This window comes from Acartia tonsa, chromosome 7 (genome assembly GCF_053477335.1).
Source record: "Acartia tonsa isolate MP-2025a chromosome 7, ASM5347733v1, whole genome shotgun sequence".
In the NCBI taxonomy this organism is placed as follows: Eukaryota; Metazoa; Arthropoda; class Copepoda; order Calanoida; family Acartiidae; genus Acartia; species Acartia tonsa.
This window is the reverse complement of record NC_137266.1, coordinates 41083709-41103986: the sequence shown is the minus strand read 5'-3', so window position 1 is coordinate 41103986 and position 20278 is coordinate 41083709. Positions and strand designations below refer to the sequence as shown.

The following is a 20278-nucleotide window of genomic DNA, read 5'->3' as shown; positions in this document are numbered from 1 at the left end:
TATCTACCTTTAGCCAAGAAAATTTAAACTTTTTAAAGCCTACGGACTGATTGACGGACAGACAAAGTGTATTTCTTACCTTGCCCCTAGTATCATTTTCTAGGAGGACCGCTACCACTTTATCATGTCCTTGTTGTAGGGCCACGGCCAGGGGTGTGAATCCGTCCTCTGTTGCAAGACTCTGGCTGGCACCACTGGCCAACAGGAACCTGAATATTTAGATAATATTAATAATCTACTTTCATATATTTAGACTAGCGGCTACGCCCTTAGAGGCCTCTAAGAATCTTTTTTGAGGGGGAGGGCGATGGTACCCTCCCCCAAAATAGCTATAAAAATTCCCAGGACCTTTATGAGAAGCTACACTATGAAGGAGAACCTTATTGGATCAGTTGTTAGCGGGATCCTATCATCATTCGCCTGTATGTCTATCAATCTATATGTCTATATGAATATCTGTCTATGTGTCTAACTTATGTTTGTCTGTTCATATGTCTGAGTGTGCATATGAAAGTTTGTTTGTCTATCTGTTTGTTTACTTTTAGGCTGTATCTGTAACCTGTTTAGCTGTCTAAGTGGATATATCTAACGCCAGTAGGGTATCCTAGCCATGCAGATCCTCCTTTCCTCATTTGCAATTTATATAAAAAAACAGACGGGGGTGGAAGATTATTGCATAGCACGGTACTTTAAGGCAAATCACCCATTTATCTGTCTAATCTCTGTCATGATTCTCCTGAGCGGCCGGGTAAAGCGGAGTGAACTGAACGCATTCTATCTGTTTTTTGTCTGTCCATCTATCTATCTGCCTATCTATCTCCATACCTGACAACACCGTCATGATTCTCCTGAGCTGCCATGTACAGCGGGGAGAACCCATTCTAACTGTCTGTCTATCTGTCTATCTATCTGTCTGCATGTCTATCTATCTATCTATCTCCATACCTGACAACGCCGTCATGATCCTCCTGAGCTGCCATGTACAGCGGGGTGAACCCATTCAGTCTGTCTGTCTATCCCTATATCTATCTATCCATCTATATATCTATATATGCATCCATCTATCTATCTCCATACCTGACAACGCCGTCATGATTCTCCTGAGCTGCCATATACAGCGGGGTGAAACCATTCTGGCTCTGCACGTTCACGCTGGCAGAATGACCGACCAGAATTTTGACGACCTCCTCCTGCCCGGCCAGGCTGGCAATGTGCAACGCTGTGTTTCCCTGAAAAGCAAAATAAATAAATGTGTAATCCTAAACCGGTTTTCTATTGCTCTAATTAAGTGATAGTGGTCTAGTCTTTCTAAACCTATTGAAAAATACTAAACTATAAATATGTTGTAAAATTGGACTTAAATAAAGAGAGATGCTTTGATTTCATTATCATATCTAATCGTCCTTGGGATCATCACTTTAAAAAAATATTCTAACATGTAAAATATTATTGGCAAAATAGGCAAAACTTAGTTTAAAAACTGATGGACGATTGTAGCATGGCAAAACATGCAAATAAAGCTCTGTCGGTTCAAATGAACATGCGAACAGGTCCTTTTTATAAAAAACGATTAACTTAGTTATTTTTGAGAACGATGTTTCAACAAAATGTCTATAAAAGCAACCAACTCAATTTATAAAAATGTAGAAAAATAAAACATTATTGTTTTGAAAACATGAACATTTATTCTAAAAAACATAATCCAAGAATACGATGGAAGCAATATTTGGTAGGCATTGCAATTATGTTTCAAAATTCAAGTGGGAACATGGGATGTGAAAAAATTGCCAGTTAAAGAACGTTTTTTTGTGGTCATTTTGAGTATAAAGATTATGTAGTGGGTTGACACCTAGGGGGTGTATCCACCCCACTACACCTCCCCCCCGAAATTTTTTATTTTCGAAATCAAATGAATAAATCTGTAGAACTCTAGTTTTTAGAACAATGTAGATTCTCTGGAATCGGAGCTTATATTTAATCTTCTAGAAAATAAAATGGATTCCAAGTCTAAGCCTTCCAGGGATTCTAGGAGATAGGTCAATGAAATATAAATTAACTTCCAAAGCCCCCAAACCCACCCACCTATATTAAAGGAACATTTTGTGTAAGCTTGAAACAGAAATGTCCAAGCTATTTTTTAGGGGGGGGGGGGGGACAAAATACAAAATCACCCCTGGACGTCCTTGTTTATTTTCAAAAATGGGAAAAATTAGGGAGGGAGGGACATTTGACTGCAAACTCCACTGGTACCCAAAGTTTAAAAACCATATTATCAATTCGTTGACTTAGAAACTTTGGGTACTTCTTATGAACTTTCGCATTTTGTTAATAAAATTAAAGATTATTTTTTCTTTCACTAATCTATCCCACTGTGTACTTAAAGCCTTTAGTAAAATTCAGTTTATACTATAGCTTACAAAAAGCCATTTCGAAATCAATGGAGAAGGGATTTATTTAGCTTTCTCGCAATCCACGTATATACTACATTTAAAAAATGCTTACAGGCTTAAAAATAACAGGATTTAAGTTCAAATAAAACTTTTGTAAACAAATGCCATTAATAGGTATTATATAAAAGCTTTTGGTTCCATTTTAAGCGGCTAAACGGCTGAAAGTTAGCAGTTGCGGTTGTGCCAAGCTTACCTTTTTGGTGGCGGCATCGATCTTGGCGCCACGGGCCAGGAGTTCTGTGACGATATGGACATGGCCTTCTTTAGAGGACAGGTGCAGCGCGTTCAGTCCATTCTAAATAAGATAGATAATTGGTTGGATGGATAGATAGATTAGTTCAATAGATAGATAGACATTCTAAAATAGATAGAAAGATAGTTGGAAAGAACAAATTTGTAATATACAGATCACAGTTTACTCGAAGCGACAGTAAGAGAAAAAAATTTGCCAGAAATAAGGCCAACTTTTTCTAATGAATGTCCCAATGAACATATAAATTTAGAGTAAAACGAAAATCTTAAAACGAGGCCTTTTGAGAAAATTAGATTTGAAAATTTCAAGTTCAATGAAAATAAATATTCAAAAACAAATTTCTGCTTTCCTATATAAAAGTACCGCATAATTGCAAACTACATATATACTACACATACATATTAAAGCAATACTATAAATCAAAACAAGGGCTACTTGTGTATATTTTATAATATATAAATTTTCATAAAAGATATCCTTTTTTCAATGAATATACTCTAAAAAATATGTCTGTCAGTAAAGTACGCGTGTTATGTAAAAAAACATTATCAACACTAAGTTTTTTAAGAGTGTTAGAAAAAATTTTAAAAAAATCTATGTTTCTCTTGGGAAGGGAGAGAACATTAGACTGTAAATTGTACTGCTACCCAACGTTTTATAAACATGTATTGTCATTAGTAATCATACAAATTTTGGGTACTTTAATTTTGGTTGGTTTAGGGTCCAAAATTGTCTACCAATAATCTTAATTTACATAAGTTTATAATTTAGTTTATCATCATTGGGGGTGTACATCAATTTATCGTCCATTGTCTCATCCCTTAGATCCCTGGTATCTTCTGTTATCCTTAGTATATACAGTCGCCGTTATTAAAGGCCATAAAATTAATAAGTCCCAATTTATTTCTTAATTACAAAAGTTTGGGGTCATAAAAAATGTTTAATTACCTTTAATTATAATAATATAACTAGGGTTTTAGTTTGGTTTACTTAAGAGATAAGACAATGGACGATAAATTGATGTACATCCCAAATGATAAGCAAACAATATTAATCCCTTCTGAAAATTATTGGTTTATAAGTTTAGCCACTGCTAGCTTAAACCAACCAATCAAAAATGTTCCTAAAGTTTTTAAACTAACAAGTGAAAGAGAAAGTGTTTTAAAACTTTGGGTACCATTATAATATTTAGCCTAATGTCCCCTTCCTCCCTGCTTTACTTGTACAAGTAAGAATGAAAATAGAACACAGTAATAGTGTCTGACTGATTATGACGTAACAAAAAAAAATTAGCCAATGAGAGGCCGTTATTGACCAATGGTAAAATTTATAGTGGCCTCTCATTGGCTAATTTTTTTTGTTACGTCATAATCAGTCAGACACTATTACTGTGTTCGTGAAAATATACTGAATTTTTAAAAATTTATGTTTGTTTGACTTTAGCATGGCATACGATAATATAATAGACTTTTTTTTCAATGCAATGATAATCTTAATATAAAAGTAACAGCATGTCTGTTTGAATGTTTGTAGCAAAAGATCTTGCTAACTGCTGAACCGATATGGTTCTTCTAAACGATGGAGATTCTTATAAAAGTAAATGGATGTATGTATGTGTGTGTGTGTTTTTGTGTAGTGAACCGATATTGCTTTTAAGTGAAGCTTATTATAGAAAAGTAGCCTGTAATCATAATAAAGTATAAAAATAAATTCAAATTATTAATATAACAGTATTAAAATTAACAAAAAGAAGGCTAACAAAACAATTGCAACCAACTTTTTGATTTTCTGTGAGACATAACTTTCAATTGTATTTTACAGTTAACACCCTTGTAACGTCACGCATCTAACATAGTAGCCACGGGTTAAAACAAAAGGTACTTACCGCATTACAAGTATTGATATCTGTTCCATTTTTCAGATACTCGAGAACCTTCTCGCTGTTCCCGCCGCGGGCTGCCCGCAGAAAACTCGCACTCTCATCAGACTGAAATTAGAAGCAAGATTAGTTTTTATTAAAACTGATGCATTTTTAAATTGTAAAAGATTATACTGAAATGACCTAAAAATCGACACAAAACTAACCAAAAACATTCATATGAGAGAGAGAGAGAGAGAGAGAGAGAGAGAGAGAGAGAGAGAGAGAGAGAGAGAGAGAGAGAGAGAGAGAGAGAGAGAGAGAGAGAAGAGAGAGTGTGAGTGAGAGAGAGGAAGGGAGGGAGGGAGAGAGAGAGGAGAGTGAGAAAAAAAATCATTATCATTTTTGTAAAATTGATAATTAAAGAATAATGAATCTTTTCAAAATTTCGCCAATTCATCAAATCTGAATTAACGAACAAAAGATGGTTAATTGGGCGAAAAATTTCCTGCAAAATATTTCATTTTAATGAAGTTTGGGGAATATTTTCATTTTAATGGTTTTATTCGTATGAAGTATGATAAAATTAACTTTATTCTATGGTAAAAGTTTGATGGAATATTAATTATATTCAATGCTACAAGGTTTATGATTGGTTGAGATTTCAGACGTATCAAAGGGAGGGGGCGGAAGTGACACTTTCTGAAACCAAAGCTAAAACTTAAAAGGAACTCAACTAAATAAAGAGTTACAGCTCTGATATTTGGAATTGTAGTTGCTTTAAAAAGGTAAAATATGGAATTGTAAAGAAATGGCGGCGGAATCGTCACTCCCGCCGAAAAGCGCCGTTTCCCGCCGAATATTTTGCCTTTTCTCGCCAAATTACACAATCTTCAAACATTTGAGACAAAACGGCGGTTTCCGGCAAGAGCTGCGGTTCCGACGCCGTTTCTTAACAGTTTCATATTGTACCTCTTTAAAGCAACTGCCATGATAAATCTCAGAGCTGTAACTATTTATTTAGTTGAGTTCCTTTGAGTTTAAGTTTTGGTTTCAAAAAGTGTTACTTCCGTCCCCTACCTTTCTATCCAATGATAGAAGCTAATGGAAAACATATTGACCAAAGAGAAGCCTTGAAAATGTACTTGCATTTAACCCTTAGCAGCCGAAAAGATATGTTTACTTTTTAGAATATCTTATAATATATGCATTTCATCCAAAAAAAATTTAAAGAAAAAAATTAATTTTCAGGGGGAGACTCATTTAAAAAGATTTTTCTTGTAATGTTTGTATTTATCAATACTTTTCGTAATTTAGACAGCCTTACTTTTTGTTTTAAAACTTGATATATATTTTGCAATTTTCAAAGACAATGTACATTAATAATTAATGTTGTGAAATGTCAAATTTCTATTTTCATTCAAAGTATTGTCCATCAAGGATTTTAGGATAGGTCATTGATGAATAAGTTATTTTTTCTTCCAACTGTCAATTAGTTAAATGAATAAATGATGAGCTATTGCTCTATCATGTATCACTTCTATACATTTATTCCATCACAAATAAATGGTTACAAATAATAAATCATACTCTCACTCCTTAATTTATTATTAATATATCATACTTGATATTCTCATTGGTTAAATGTACGAATTATGAGCTATTACTCTATTATCCATTCCCTTTTAAAGGATACATAAATTATTAAATCACAAATAAGTGGTTAGAAATATTATACTGAGGTGAATTCCTAAAAAAATTTGCCTCACTAAAATCAGTTTGCCCAACTAAAATCAGTTAGGCTCACTAAAAATTTAGAGGGGATAATTTTGCCCCACTAAAATTTTAGTGGGGCAAACTGATTTAAGTGAGGCAAAGTTTTTTTAAGAATTCACCTTAGGTCTCTCGCTCCTTGATTGTTCATTAATAATTCATACCAAGTACTTTCATTAGTTAAGTGAAAGTACTTTTTGGTAAAAAATCTAAATTTTGTGCTGTTATTGTATCAATATAATGTTGGTAGTATGTCAATTTTTATTACGTCTTCTACCATCTAATCAGAATCATTTTAATCTATCTATCAATTCAACTAGGTATCTATATAAAAAATCTATCTGTCTATCTAACTAAACTAACTGAAGTATATTGCAGATGAAACGTGTATGTGATTTTTTATCATTGCTACAAAAATATACTGTAAATGATCTTTATTCAAAACTTAATTTTGATTTGCCCCAAAGAATCTATGAAGAAATTGTATAAAAACTCTTAAGATTAAGAAAATCAAACAGTAAATTGAGTTAGTGAGAGATAGCGCTTAGATAGATTCTGCGTAGATACTATTGAACATTTTCTTAGAGTAGACTTATCCATATTACATAAAAGCCTTGCTAATAAAAGAAAAGAATAGTTATTTCTTTCATCGTATTATAAACCGCTTTCCGCGGATATAGAATGTACAATTATAGGATTAAAACTATTTTTTTTTGCCCCGAGGAGGTGCCGAAGGCACGGGCTAAAAAACTGGTTTTAATCTTATGATTGTGCATTTCTATATTCGTAGAAAGCTGGATATAATACGATGCTAGACATAGTTTTTTCGTATGGATGAGAACCGGTTCCTATCCACCGGATTCGAATGAATACGAGAAAATGGGTCACTATTGTATACAGACCAGGGAGGAAGGCGAAATTGGACTGTAAATTACACTGGTACCCAAAGTATTATAACCAAGTTGGCTCAAACCAAGGGGTAATTTTGTTTATCATCATGAAGGATGTGTATCAATTTATCGTCCATTGTCTTATCCCTTAAAATCCCTGCTACAAACAAAAATATCCATTTGTCTTTCCTTTATATTATAACAAAACATTTGAAAAATATAACAAAAGGCTGGTTTACTTCTTAAGAATAGAAAGCTTTATAATAAATGTATAAGTATAGATATATAACTAAGACTGCTTTTTTGTAGCTACTTTGTTAATATTTCCGACACTATTGGTTCGGGCCTCCTCTATTTGTTTACATTAATAGCTTTATAAACATATCTTCACTTTGGGAAGATTCACATAGTCCCAGAATGGTTTTAGGCTATTTAATTTCTAGATGTTAAGATCAGCTGTTTTTTTATTCATGTTTCTATGAAGTTTTCGTATTTTTTTTGGAGGGTGGTGGTACCCCTCCCCCCCCCCCCCACAAATTAGTTATAAACCTTCCCATGACCTAAGAGAAGCTACCCTGTAAAGAGGACAGACATCCTATTACTGTATTATAAGGATTTTCTAAAATGCTGTTAAGGATAGCAATCAGTTAAGTATCTAGTGTCTTATTTTATTAAGGTTTTCTTAGAACATGTGAGCACCTCTAGTTGTCAAAGATATCTTAAATTAATTAGGATTCATGGCTAGATCAATGGAGATATATTTTATTTATCCTGAGTTAGACTTTGTGTGCAGCGAATGATCATGATAACCACTGAACCGTAATGGTTCTCATTTGAATCAAAGCTTCTGATAGGTCCAGAGAAGGTTTATAACTATTTTAGGGAAGGGCATCACCCAACTCCTAAGAAAAATAGCCCCAAAAGGCATATATGGGCGTATATAGCTGATAGTTTATTTATGTAATGTTAATGTATAATAAATTTGTATTTACACTTAAAGATAGAATAAACAAAACACACACATACACACACACACAAACACACACACACACACACACACATACACACACCTACAAACACACACACACACAATATTCAGGGAGGGGGGATGGGACAATGCAATATAAATTATATTGGTACCCAAAGTTTTCTAAAGATACTTAGTCTTTCATTAGCTTAAAAATTTTGGGTACTTGTAATTAATTCTAAATAGTTGAGTGCAACCAATATTTTTTGATTTAAAAAAAGGATAATTTTGTAGATCTTCATTGAGGATGTACATCAATTCATCAACCATTGTCTTATCTCTTCAGATCCGTGACAATAACACACGTGTAGAGTTACACAGATATGGAGAAAAATATTGATTATTTTATCCATTCTTATCTTATCCCCTCTGTTTAGTTATCTATCTATCTTTGTCTATTTTCTCCCCTTATCACTTAAACTCCCTAAGGGGATTTATATAAGATTTCTTTTAAGACTATGGAGATATTGATAGTTAGATAGATAGAAAGGTAGATAGATAGAAAGGTAGATAGATAGATAGATAGATAGATAGATAGATAGATAGATAGGTAGATAGATAGGTAGGTAGATAGATAGGTATTTTAGGTCAATTAAAGGAGGTATGTTCAATAAATGACATTTTACTAGATAACTCTTTTGATTTTAGGCATTAATTATTTCATGAAATATTTTAAATCTGTTAATAAACAAAGAATTTTAAAATTTATATTTTTAAACTTTAAGTCTTGGGATGGTTTCAGCCTATTTTTCTATCCACTCCCTTCATATTCAAATTTAGCGCCCTTTTGTGCTTGGAACGCAGCCGCTAGTATAATTATATATACTTTAAGACATGCGATAAATAGGTAGAGATAGATTAATAGATAAATAGATAGATAGATAGATATATATAGCATAAATTCCCCTTGAAAAGGAATTATATTGGATTTGTTAAATACCCTCTGTGTCGATTTTCATTAACTTATACAACCCGTGGGTAAATAAATTTGATCACTTGAAATAGGGAGATAAGGGGAGAGAGAGAAAGAGAGAGAGAGAGAGAGAGAGAGAGAGAGAGAGAGAGAGAGAGAGAGAGAGAGAGAGAGAGAGAGAGAGAGAGAGAGAGAGAGAGAGAGAGAGAGAGAGAGAGAGAGAGAGAGAGAGAGAGAGAAGAGAGAGAGAGAGAGAGAGAGAAAGAGAGAGAGAGAGAGAGAGAGAGAGAGAGAGAGAGAGAGAGAGAGAGGGAGAGAGAGAGAGAGAGAGAGAGAGAGAGAGGACAGAGAGGAGAGAGAGAAAGAAAGGATGGAGGGAGAGATAAAGTGACAATTTACGTTTGTTTGACTTCAAAATAACGTTCAATAAGTATTTAGCATATCGTCAGAAGCGAAGCTAATCTATAACTAGGTTTAGTCTGTACGTCAATAACTTCGTGCATCTGATTTCTATATCCTCAATGATGATAATCAAAGCTTACCCTTTTATATTAAATTTTTGGTTGAAAAGCTTGAGAAACTATTTATTTGGAACGAACCATCAAAATTTTTAAAATGTAAAATCTTTGGGCCAACGAATGCAAACAAAACTTTTGGTACCAGTGTAATTTACAATACAATGCCCCCCCCCCCACATGAGTATTTGTTATTTAACCATTACTAAGAATGTATAAATCAACATAATTATTTAAAGAAAATTACTCTATATATATTGGTGTAGGTGTCAGGGAGGGGACATTGGACTTGAAATTACACTGGTACCCAAAGTTTTATAGCCTCAATCTATCATTCAGTATCATAAAACCTTGGGTACTTTTATTAAATCATTAAATTAGCAGTGTCCAAACGTTTAAACCAGTAATTATAACCTACAAAAGGAATATTTTGTCTATCATCAAAGAGGATTTATATAATTTATCATTCATTGTCTTATCCCTTAAGATTCCTGGGTATGTGTACATTATTTATGCTGAACAAAGGTCATGCCATTTTTACATTAATCTATGTTTATTAAAAACTGTTAGAAAAGGGGATAGTTAGATAGTTATATCCCTTACTAAACCTAACCTAATCTAAATAAAAAAAGATATAAAAAACAGGTTTTAAACCAAAATATAAATATTGTATAAATGATATCAATTCTTTAAAAGTTTTTGCTACATAAAAAGTAAATTCGCTGTTTTAAAATTATGTTTTTTTGTGACACTGAGAAAACATAATTTAATGGCTATATTATAAATAAATGAAAGTAAAAGGTATTGTTTTAATGATATTTCTTAACATCAACTTTGCTTTTTTAATGTCTAAATATTTTATTGTCTAGTATTATTCATTAACTATTTTATGCATACTGTTTTTTGAATATTTAGAAATATTTTAATATTAAAGGGACAAAAAACCAACTGACAAAAGGCTAAAAAATAAAATGAAGGACTATTTTACATGTATTTCAATAGGATAATTAAAAAATCAACCAATAAATAAAAGCAAGTAAAGTCAATTTACATAGGTTTAGACGTACAGAATGAAGGATGTAATGGCATAGCTTATAAATTAGCTTTGATTTAAGACAATTTAGAGTATTTACAAATTGACAACTAATATAACTGACAAAAAGCCGACCGCCAAAAGTCCAACTGTGTAAAATACTCACTTTGGTGGATGGTTTAGTTTCCGTCACCATCGTCTTTTTATAACCAGAGGGCTCTTTTTAATCACATCATTTTAAATACTTTGAAAATGTCGCATTTAATTGTAATCTCAATATAAAAAGTTTAATTTTAAGAAAAAAGACTGAATGAACGTACTTTATTCAAAATTTATGATTTAACATTATTAAATAATTATTTTGTTTGTTGATTTGTTCAAAAAATTGTCCAAAAAACAAGAAAATCTGCCATAAAATGTTAAAAATCTTTGAAAATGATTAAAAATGAATAAAATGAAAAATGAAATTGGTGTTGAAGTAGCGCAGAAACGGGAGACATTAGAATTTGGAAACACTCCTTTCTCCGGCCGCCCCTCCGAGGTCACTGCTGTGTGTGTGTGTGTGTTTGTGTGTGTTGAAGAGTCTTTGGGGTGTGGTTGCTTGTGAACAGGGTTGCCAAATTTTGAAGAAAAAAATTTCTAAAAATTATTTAATTAGTTTTTTAAAAATTGTAACATAAATTCAAATTTTCAATTTAAATTGAATGTTTAAGAAATTATTATTTTTAAAATTCGGCAACCCTGTCCGATGGTTGTTGCGGTCCAGCACATGAAAACTGGTTCTCCGAGGTCGCAATGGGGAAACAGGGGAGGTCGACCCAAGAAAATGGAAGGATACGGTGGGGGAATTTATTAAGTTGGGATTTGGGGAAAGGGGGATTTAAAAGAATAACGGGGGTAAGAATAAATTGCTGGGGGGGGGGGGGAGAAATAAAAAAGTAAAGTGATAATAAGAGAAATTGGGGAAATTTTTGGCCAAAAAAGGGAAATCAGAGGGAAATGTTAGTTATAAATTCAGAGAATGGGAAAGGGTGGGGGGAAGAGGAGAAGGGAATACGTAAAAGGGATGGGATAAGGGCATTAAAATGGAAATAGAGCAAAAGTTAAGACTAGCTCTTTTACAGTCAAATACACACTTACAGACTGACAGACATACATACAGACAGGCACATATAAAGACAGACAGACCTACACACAGACAGTGTTACACACTATACAGATAGACAAAATTTAAACCAGTCAGACAAACATATAAACTAACAAATATCAAAGAAACTTTGAGACACGAATACAAGTTAGCAGATAGACAGACATACATACAGTTCAAAAGGGTCAAATGGTCTATATATAAATCATAAAACAGGATAGACAGCCGTTAAAGAGCCGTCATCAGCTGCTAAATAAAACGGCGGCGGCGGCTAAATTGACTGTTAGAATTGTCTATTTATCTATATAATTTAAACCTTTATCTATCTACCTTTCTATCTATTTATCTGTCTTTCTATCTAAATCTCTATCTTTACATCTAACTATCTATCTATCTCTTCCAATACCCCTATAATGACAGTAGATTATATTTAATCCTTTTATTCTCTATGTAATGTCAACCATGATATTATATCCTTCACAATACACATATAGGCTCTATGTATGTAAGATTGTTCTTCTCGCTAACCACTGAACCGAATGGGCTGTGTTTCTTAGAAAAGTGTCGAACTATGACGTCAGAAAAAAATAATAATTAACCAATGAGAGACCGCTATATATTTTACCATTGGTTAATTGCAGTGAATACTGGCTTCTCATTGGTTAATTGTCATTTTTTTCTGACGTCATAGTTCGACACTTTTACGAGGTTCTCTGTATGATGTTTTTTTTTGGATGTGTATTCAATTTCTATCTGTATTTACAAATTGACTTTTGATTCTATTTATCTATCCATCTACCTTCCTATTTAAGTATCTATCTATTTAAACACTTACATATTTACCCTACCAATATCTCCTTATCTATCTATCAATCTATTTATCCATCTATCTATCGATTAATCTATAAATCTGACCTTCTATCTATCTATGTATCTATCAATTTATCTATATATCTGTCCATCTATGTACCTATGAATCTATCTGTCTATCTATTCATCTATCCTTCTACATATCCATTAATCTATTTATAAATTCAACCATTTATCTTCAAATCTATCTATATATCCACCATTTATTCATTTTACTCACAATCTCTCTTATTTTTCTACCAATCTATCTATCTATCCATCTTTCTATCTCAAATCTACCAATTTTTCTATGTATCTTTAAATCTAACCATATATCTAATTCTATAAAATACACCCATATATCTATCTCCCAATCTATACATCCATCCATCCATCTATCCATTATCTATCTGAATCTATCCATGTATGTATGACTACCTTAGAGTGTCTATAATAGCTAGACTTATAATGATGATCTGCCAATTTATCTATCCACCCATCTGTCTATCTATCTATCTATCCATCTATCTATGTATGTATTTATCTATCTATGACTACCTTCTGTCTATCTATCTATCTATGGCTACCTTGGAGCGTCTATAATAGCTAGACTTATAATGATGATGGTTGATATTCTGACACTTTCTAACAATCCTAATTTGCTGCTCTACACACAGATTATTTGTCTCTGACGTTGTAATAGTCAACAATGTCTGATCTAGGCTCAGATTATTCATCTCTGACATTTTTTTAATATAACATTTTTGGTTTGTCTATGTTATATAATATTTGAATTATTAATCAAACTACAGTAAAAAAGGATGATAACATCCATTAGAGTGGGGCTTTTCCTCAAAATGCCATATTGAGCACAGAAATCCCCCCCCTTATTATAGAAATAAAAATGTAAATAAACATTTTTCGTTTGTATTTTCATTACTTTAGGTCAGATTAGAGTTAAGATTAAGTTATATTTGGTACTTGGTAGCCCCACAGGGTTAGGGCGCTCTGAAGGAAAAAAGTTACCACACTGGGGCACTTCCAACTTCTTATTTTCAATTCATTTAAAAAATAAATAAGGGGAGGGTTTTCAATGCTTGACAGTTACTTTGAGGGAAAGCACCAAAAAGGCACTAATCAAAAAATCAACAAAAAGTATTTTGATTTTTTTACCATTAATAAAGATATAAAAAGACCAAAATAGAACTAAGGTTGCGTGATTATATAGAAAATTAAAAAAAAAATGAATCATGTAGAAGTTTCGTGATTTTAATACTTTTATTTTTAGGGTAGGTTTTAAAAAAATATTTAAAATGTGTTTCCAAAGACAGAATGCCCCAAAAACATTGAAAAATAGCACAAAACTACACAAGCAAAGAAGCTTTGAAAACTTTTTCTTAAAATCTTTATTACTAGAAATTGTAGGGTTTTCATTCAAAATATAATTTCTATTTGAAGGGTTGAGATATCTCAAAATAGATTTAAAACCCTCCATAGTTTTGGCAAGATCTTAGCGGACAGACAGACAAACATACGTCCTATTACTCTATTAAATTGTGAAATTCATTTCAAATTAAAACTCCATCTATTTATGTTTAGAGATGAAAATAAAAATAAACAACGGAAATGCTGAATGTAAGTTGGGCGAGTGATACTCTCCTAGATATCAAGGAGGGAGGGGACATTTGACTGTAAATTACGCTGGTACCAAAAGTAACAAAAAAAAACATTCTCTTATTCGTGGTGTAGAAAAGAGTACATATAGAACACAAAAATGAGATATAAAGAATAAAATACATAGGTTAGGTATTAGTCTAAAGAGTTCTCATTTGGTGTATTTTGATGTGCATGGCTATTTGGTCAAACGCCCTTCAGACAAATAACTTTTTGATTCCACGAAATTTGTCTGAAAGTCCTAACTGTACATGGTAAAGGTTGCACCTATTTGGGGCCAAGGCATTCCATATACTATCTATGTTATTCGTTGGCTCTAAAACTTTGGGTCTTTAATTAAACTTTTAATTGTTGGTTATAAACTATTAATATTAAAAATTTGCAGTGAATTATTTTAATCTACATTAGGGTTATTTTGGTGTATCATCATTGGGGATGTGTATATAAACATATCGTTCTTATCCCATAAGAAACCTATTTTTTTTATAAACATAAAATAATGTATACAATATATATGTTGTCAAAGGCTTTATTTAAGTCAAACATGCATTATTTAAAATGTTATTAAACTTCGCAAATATTCATCGTACGGAATATTTTGACAATATATAATAATTTTGTCTATACGTTCGTCTGTCAGTCAGAGAGACTGAATTAAATATAAAAAAATATCACTTATAACTAATCCTTATATAAAAGTAACAACGTAGGATCTCTATAATCCTTGAAATGATAAGGTTCTCCTATAAAAATGAAACTTTTTATAGGTCTAGAGAAGGTTCAAATCTATTTGAGGAAGAAAAAACATACAAAAATTACTTTAATGTTAATCAATATCACATTTTTTGCCTTTTTCTATTTATATTTATAGTAATGATAGATAATAAGTTTCGACAAAGCTAATATAAGGTAAGTTTATCAATTACTAAAACTAATTGTATTGTATCCCTTTCTTTGTGGAAGTGGGGGGAGGGGGGGGGGCGGTTAGTCATTGTTTTATGTTCAGACAAGCCAACGAATGGTTTTATAGCATGCTGTTATTGTTATAAATAAGGAAAATATATGTAAAACGCAAGAAATGAGTGACATGGGACTTTAGAATCACACTGGTACCCAAAGTTTCATAAAAAATGATTCTTTGGGTATTTTTAATAAGATTAAATTGGTTGCTTAAACTTGCAGTAACCAAATTTTGTTAACCAATAATTTTATTTTATAAAGAAGGGGTATTATGTTTATTATCATTGTGGATGTACTTCAATTTATCGTCCATTATCTTGTCCCATAAGATCCCTATGACATTTCACATTATTTGTAGGCTCATTATAACAAAATTTTCTACTTTAAACATTTTTCGGCGCGCTTCGTGCTTTTTCAGGTACTCTATGTTTGTATGAAGAAAAAAATTTGTTAAAATGTAAGATATTTTACTCTGGGGACAGATATGAATATTTTGTTGAGAGGGGGCGGGTTTTTTTTGGGGGGGGGGATGATAGAGCTCAACCAAAAATATCTTGGCCCAACAGGAAAACTGTGTAGGAACAATCCGACAACACTATTGGTTTTAAAAAGTACACATTTTAGCATAATTCAATTTCATCCATATAAAAAGTCAGCTATGAATAATTTTTTATGATAAAGCTTTTCTATGGGAAAACTGTATTATGGAATTGAATCTAAATTTACTGACAACCATTTGAAGAATTAAATATAATATATTTGTATTCAGAATACGTATCCCTGTTAGCCTGGAAACCACAAATGAGTCGACAAACTCTAAACCAAAAGCTGACAAACTTTGCTTATTATTTTCACGGAAAGCGAAGCATATTCGGAAATTTGAATCGAATGTAAATATGTAGAATTTGTGTTACATTGAGTTTTATTCAATCTTCCACCTTTTTTGCTGTTATTAAATCAACATATTAATATAGTTTTAGATATTTTCCCTAAAAGTATCTAGCGAGCACATTACCCCCCCCCATTCTATTGTTTTTTTAAAATAAATTGAAAGTAAGGGAAGGGGGGGGATTAATTATTTGGTGTGTTAGTGTGTTACCTAACAAGGTATCCCGCAGGGGTTAAACTCAAACTGAAAGTTAAGCTCCAACCCCTCCCCCAACCGCCCCGTAAAGTATGAACAAAATCATGTGAGCATTGCAAAAAGAAATATATTTACCATATATCGCAATTATAATAATCAAATTAAATGGCCAACCTTAAACCTTTCAAACCCTTTATTATACCCCCCCCCCCCTCAATATAAAAAGCTTGGACGTCTTTGTATGCTGAAACAATTACAGCAAAAAAAACTATGAGAATATAAATCTTTGTCTATGAAGAAAGTCTTAACAAATTGTATATCAACTAACATTATGCATTGCTATAATATAAGAAAAAGAAAAATTACGCTTTAAAATAATAGGACATTTTCTATAGGTATCTATTAAACAAGGATGATAAAAAGGAGGAATGAGAAACTGTCCCAATTTTGTATAACTTTAGCGGAACAAGTTCCAATTACGTCATATTTTTCTTTCCCGAAAAAGGGAGGGGGGGGAAGAAAATCTCTTCAAAAGAGATGGGGAAAACCCCCTTTTCTCCCATCTCTTTTTTCTTCCCCCCTTCCCTTTTTTTTCTTTCCCCCTTCTCTTTTTCGGGAAAGAAAAATATGACGTAATTGGAACTTGTTCCGCTAAAGTTATACAAAATTGGGACAGTTTCTCATTCCTCATAAAATTCTACAAAATATTAAATCTTTTAGAGAATTATTAATTTCTATTGAGTTGTTATGTTTACAATTTAATAGCAAATATATTTCTTCAAACTTCATGACCCTATCCAATCACTACGGAGAACCATGACTTTTCTAAAACTAAATAACCCCATTTTTTCTCAAAAAGACCGTTTGTGGTCAATAATTAATTTTAAGGGAAAACGTCCACTCTTATTCTATACTACTTTGAAAAATAAAACATATATTTAACTTAATTATAAAAAAGTTCGCTATAGAAAAAAGAATTTAAAGAATTTGATAATGGAAAAAGTTCTAGATACTTTTTGTCTAGCATTTTAGACTCTAGAATAATTTATCTGTCTATCTAAAAATCTTTTATGGAAAAGAAAAAAAGAATAACGTTTTCTGATTCGTTGTCTTAACAACTTTTGTGAATTTAGTGAATTAAAATGGTTGTTTTATAAAGTTGAGTGTTTAAACGTTTCAACCAATAATCTTACACTATAGATGGAGTAATTAATCATCATTGGGGATGTACATTAATTTATCGGCCATTGTCTTATCCCTTTAGATCCCTGACAAAAAAAAAACGCAGCGGATGTGTTCTAATAGCGAAGTTACTATATCTATATATCAGCCAGTTGGCCTGACAAAGTCTCAAAAAATTACTTACATTCAAATGACCTATCTAGAGTTATTGCCATACTCAGTGATTTATTGGCAATCCTGTCTGAAAGAAACATAAATTACTCTTTTCACTTTTTTTCTCTTTAATTTTACATTATACTACGTATAGGTACTATTTGACAGTATGTCTTACAAAAAAAGACAAATACTTCGTTATTGTTTCACTAATTATGGACGTGAATGTCCTTGTAAATGAAGCTACTCTATATTTCACTCTATCTGTCCGTCCGTAATACTATGGGAGTAAGATTTTCCCGGCTGCTATTTATTATATACAGCTGAAATTTTCAAGTAGGATACCCTGTACCAATCAGCATCCAGCATATAATTTACTTGGTCCGTCGGTCTGTCGATCAAGGCCTAAAAGACACAAATACTTTCCTTGCATATTATCTCTCTTTGTTTTTTGTATTAAGACAACTGATTATCTGCTCTATAACTCACTTTGACTGTTTGTCCATTTACGATTTTTGTGCTTCGCTACTTATGAATGTTGTCATCCTTGTTAAAATTTATGTTGAAAATATGTAGATATCAATTTACAAATAACTTGTCACTAATCCACAGTGTTCAATCATATCCGCATCAGGGATCTCTAGGGATAAGACAAAAGACAATGGCCTATGAATTGATGTACATTCTTAATTCGACAAAATTACCCATTCTGTAGATTAAAATTAGAGATTAATTAATTACTCAACTTAATTAACCAATTAATAAAATTCCCTTAAGTCCCCAAAGTTGTTAATCAAAGGATTAAGAAAACGTTATTATAAAACTTTGGGGACTAGTGTAATAAACAACCCACAGTGTCCTCTCTCTTGCAGGAATGAAGGAGAGGGTAAGATGAAAAATAAAAAAAATCTCGAAACCTTCATAGTTCAATATATAAATAACTTTCGTAGCATGACCGACATACTGACGGACCAAGTAATTTAAGTTGTATACTGAATGCTATTAAGTAAGAGTTATCTTGACAAAAATCAGTAGTCTAATTTAAATATCAGCCAAGATAATACTATTTGCGAATTGACAGACAGACAAAGTGGATAAAAGAATAGAAAAACTTATCTTATACGGGATATCTAATGATAAATAGAAGCAATGGGGAATGAACAGTTTGTGCTGTTTTAATTTTCATGCTACATTTAGCGGAAGTTTTGGTACACCTTAATCTTAAAACGCAACTTTTTACTTCAAAGGGTGTAAAAAGGTGATATAGATTAAGAAAAGAGAGGGAGAGAGAAAGAGAGAGAGAGAGAGAGAGAGAGTGCGAGAGAGAGATTTCAATCAAATAAAAAAATCATACGTCTTATTTTATCTTTAAAGAAAGTCAAATGATATGTTTTAGAACATTTAACAGCCATGGATATTTTAAAGTAAATCTTATAGCTTTAAAAATATATCTAAAAAGACATTTTCAAACAGATTTTAAGTATCTATATAAAGGCATCTAAAAAGCTAGCAAGATATAAAACTATCTACCCAAAAACTTAACAGCTACCTAAATTACTATCCAAAGAAATCTAGATATCTTAAAATCTAAAGAACTATCTACTACGATTTTAGATAGATTCTAAGTATCTTTCTAAAGACATCAAAAGAGCTAGTTACCAAGCTAAGATTTCACACATCATTGTAAATGGCTTTCCTAAGATATCCAGTTAGAAAACTAAATGATTATCTTTCCATAATTTTAAACGGGTTTAAAATAATTCTCAAGGATTCTTGGTGAATAACCTACACAAAGATATCTAGGAAGATATAAAATTTCCAGTATGGCTTCGAAATCGATTAATATCCTCTGGATTAGAAGCGGTTGTTATTCACACTGAAAAATCATGTATAGCATCGTATTACAGACAATTCTATGAATACTAAATAAAAATCATAAAATTAAGACCAGTTTTGTTACCTCAGCCTTCGGTTGCTCAATTCTAACAAAACTGGTCTTAACATTATAGATTTTCATTTCAATATCCGCGGAGAGCTGTCTATAATACTATGCGATAAATAACTAATCTACCCACCCATTTATGGCAACATTCTAATGAGCCCCATCCACTCACCTAAAATAAAATAGTATATTATAGATAGGTTTTAATAAACAAGAATGACAAAGTTCAAAAGTGACATAATATCTGTTTGTATGCAGAGGAAGGGGACAGTGGGCTGTTTATTACACTAGTCCCCAAAGTTTTATAATAAAGTTTCTAATTTGTTGGCTTAACAACTTTAGGGACTTTAATGGATTTTGATTGGTTGATGCATTAAGTTGAGTGTTTCAACTACTTATTTAATCTAAAGAATGGGTAATTTTGTGTATCTTCATTGGTGATGTACATAAATGACACATTACAAACTTTCCCGATTTTGTATTACTTTTGAGGAACATGATTCCAGTTACGTCATATTTTTCTTTCCCGAAAAAGGGAAGGGGATAAGAAAAAAAAGGGAGGGGGGAAGAAAAAA

At 32.1% G+C, this 20278-nt stretch overlaps 1 protein-coding gene across 14 annotated transcripts in view; it reads right to left on the bottom strand.

Annotated features, from left to right (window-relative positions):
• Nucleotides 1-20278, bottom strand: part of LOC145323761 (uncharacterized) — a 180757-nt gene that overhangs the window by 125751 nt on the left and 34728 nt on the right. For 10 of the 14 annotated variants that reach the window (XM_080166277.1, XM_080166278.1, XM_080166269.1 and 7 more), the window contains exons 2-5: nucleotides 4589-4690; nucleotides 2644-2745; nucleotides 1078-1229; nucleotides 80-209 (exon numbers count right to left, since the gene is read on the bottom strand). In XM_080166277.1, coding sequence (XP_080022403.1) covers nucleotides 80-209; nucleotides 1078-1229; nucleotides 2644-2745; nucleotides 4589-4690 — 486 coding nt within the window. Of the gene's footprint in view, nucleotides 1-79; nucleotides 210-825; nucleotides 878-945; nucleotides 997-1077; nucleotides 1230-2643; nucleotides 2746-4588; nucleotides 4691-10878; nucleotides 10959-19836; nucleotides 19876-20278 lie in introns of those variants that run through there. The other 4 variants (XM_080166270.1, XM_080166273.1, XM_080166274.1 and 1 more) reach the window with 4 other exon arrangements.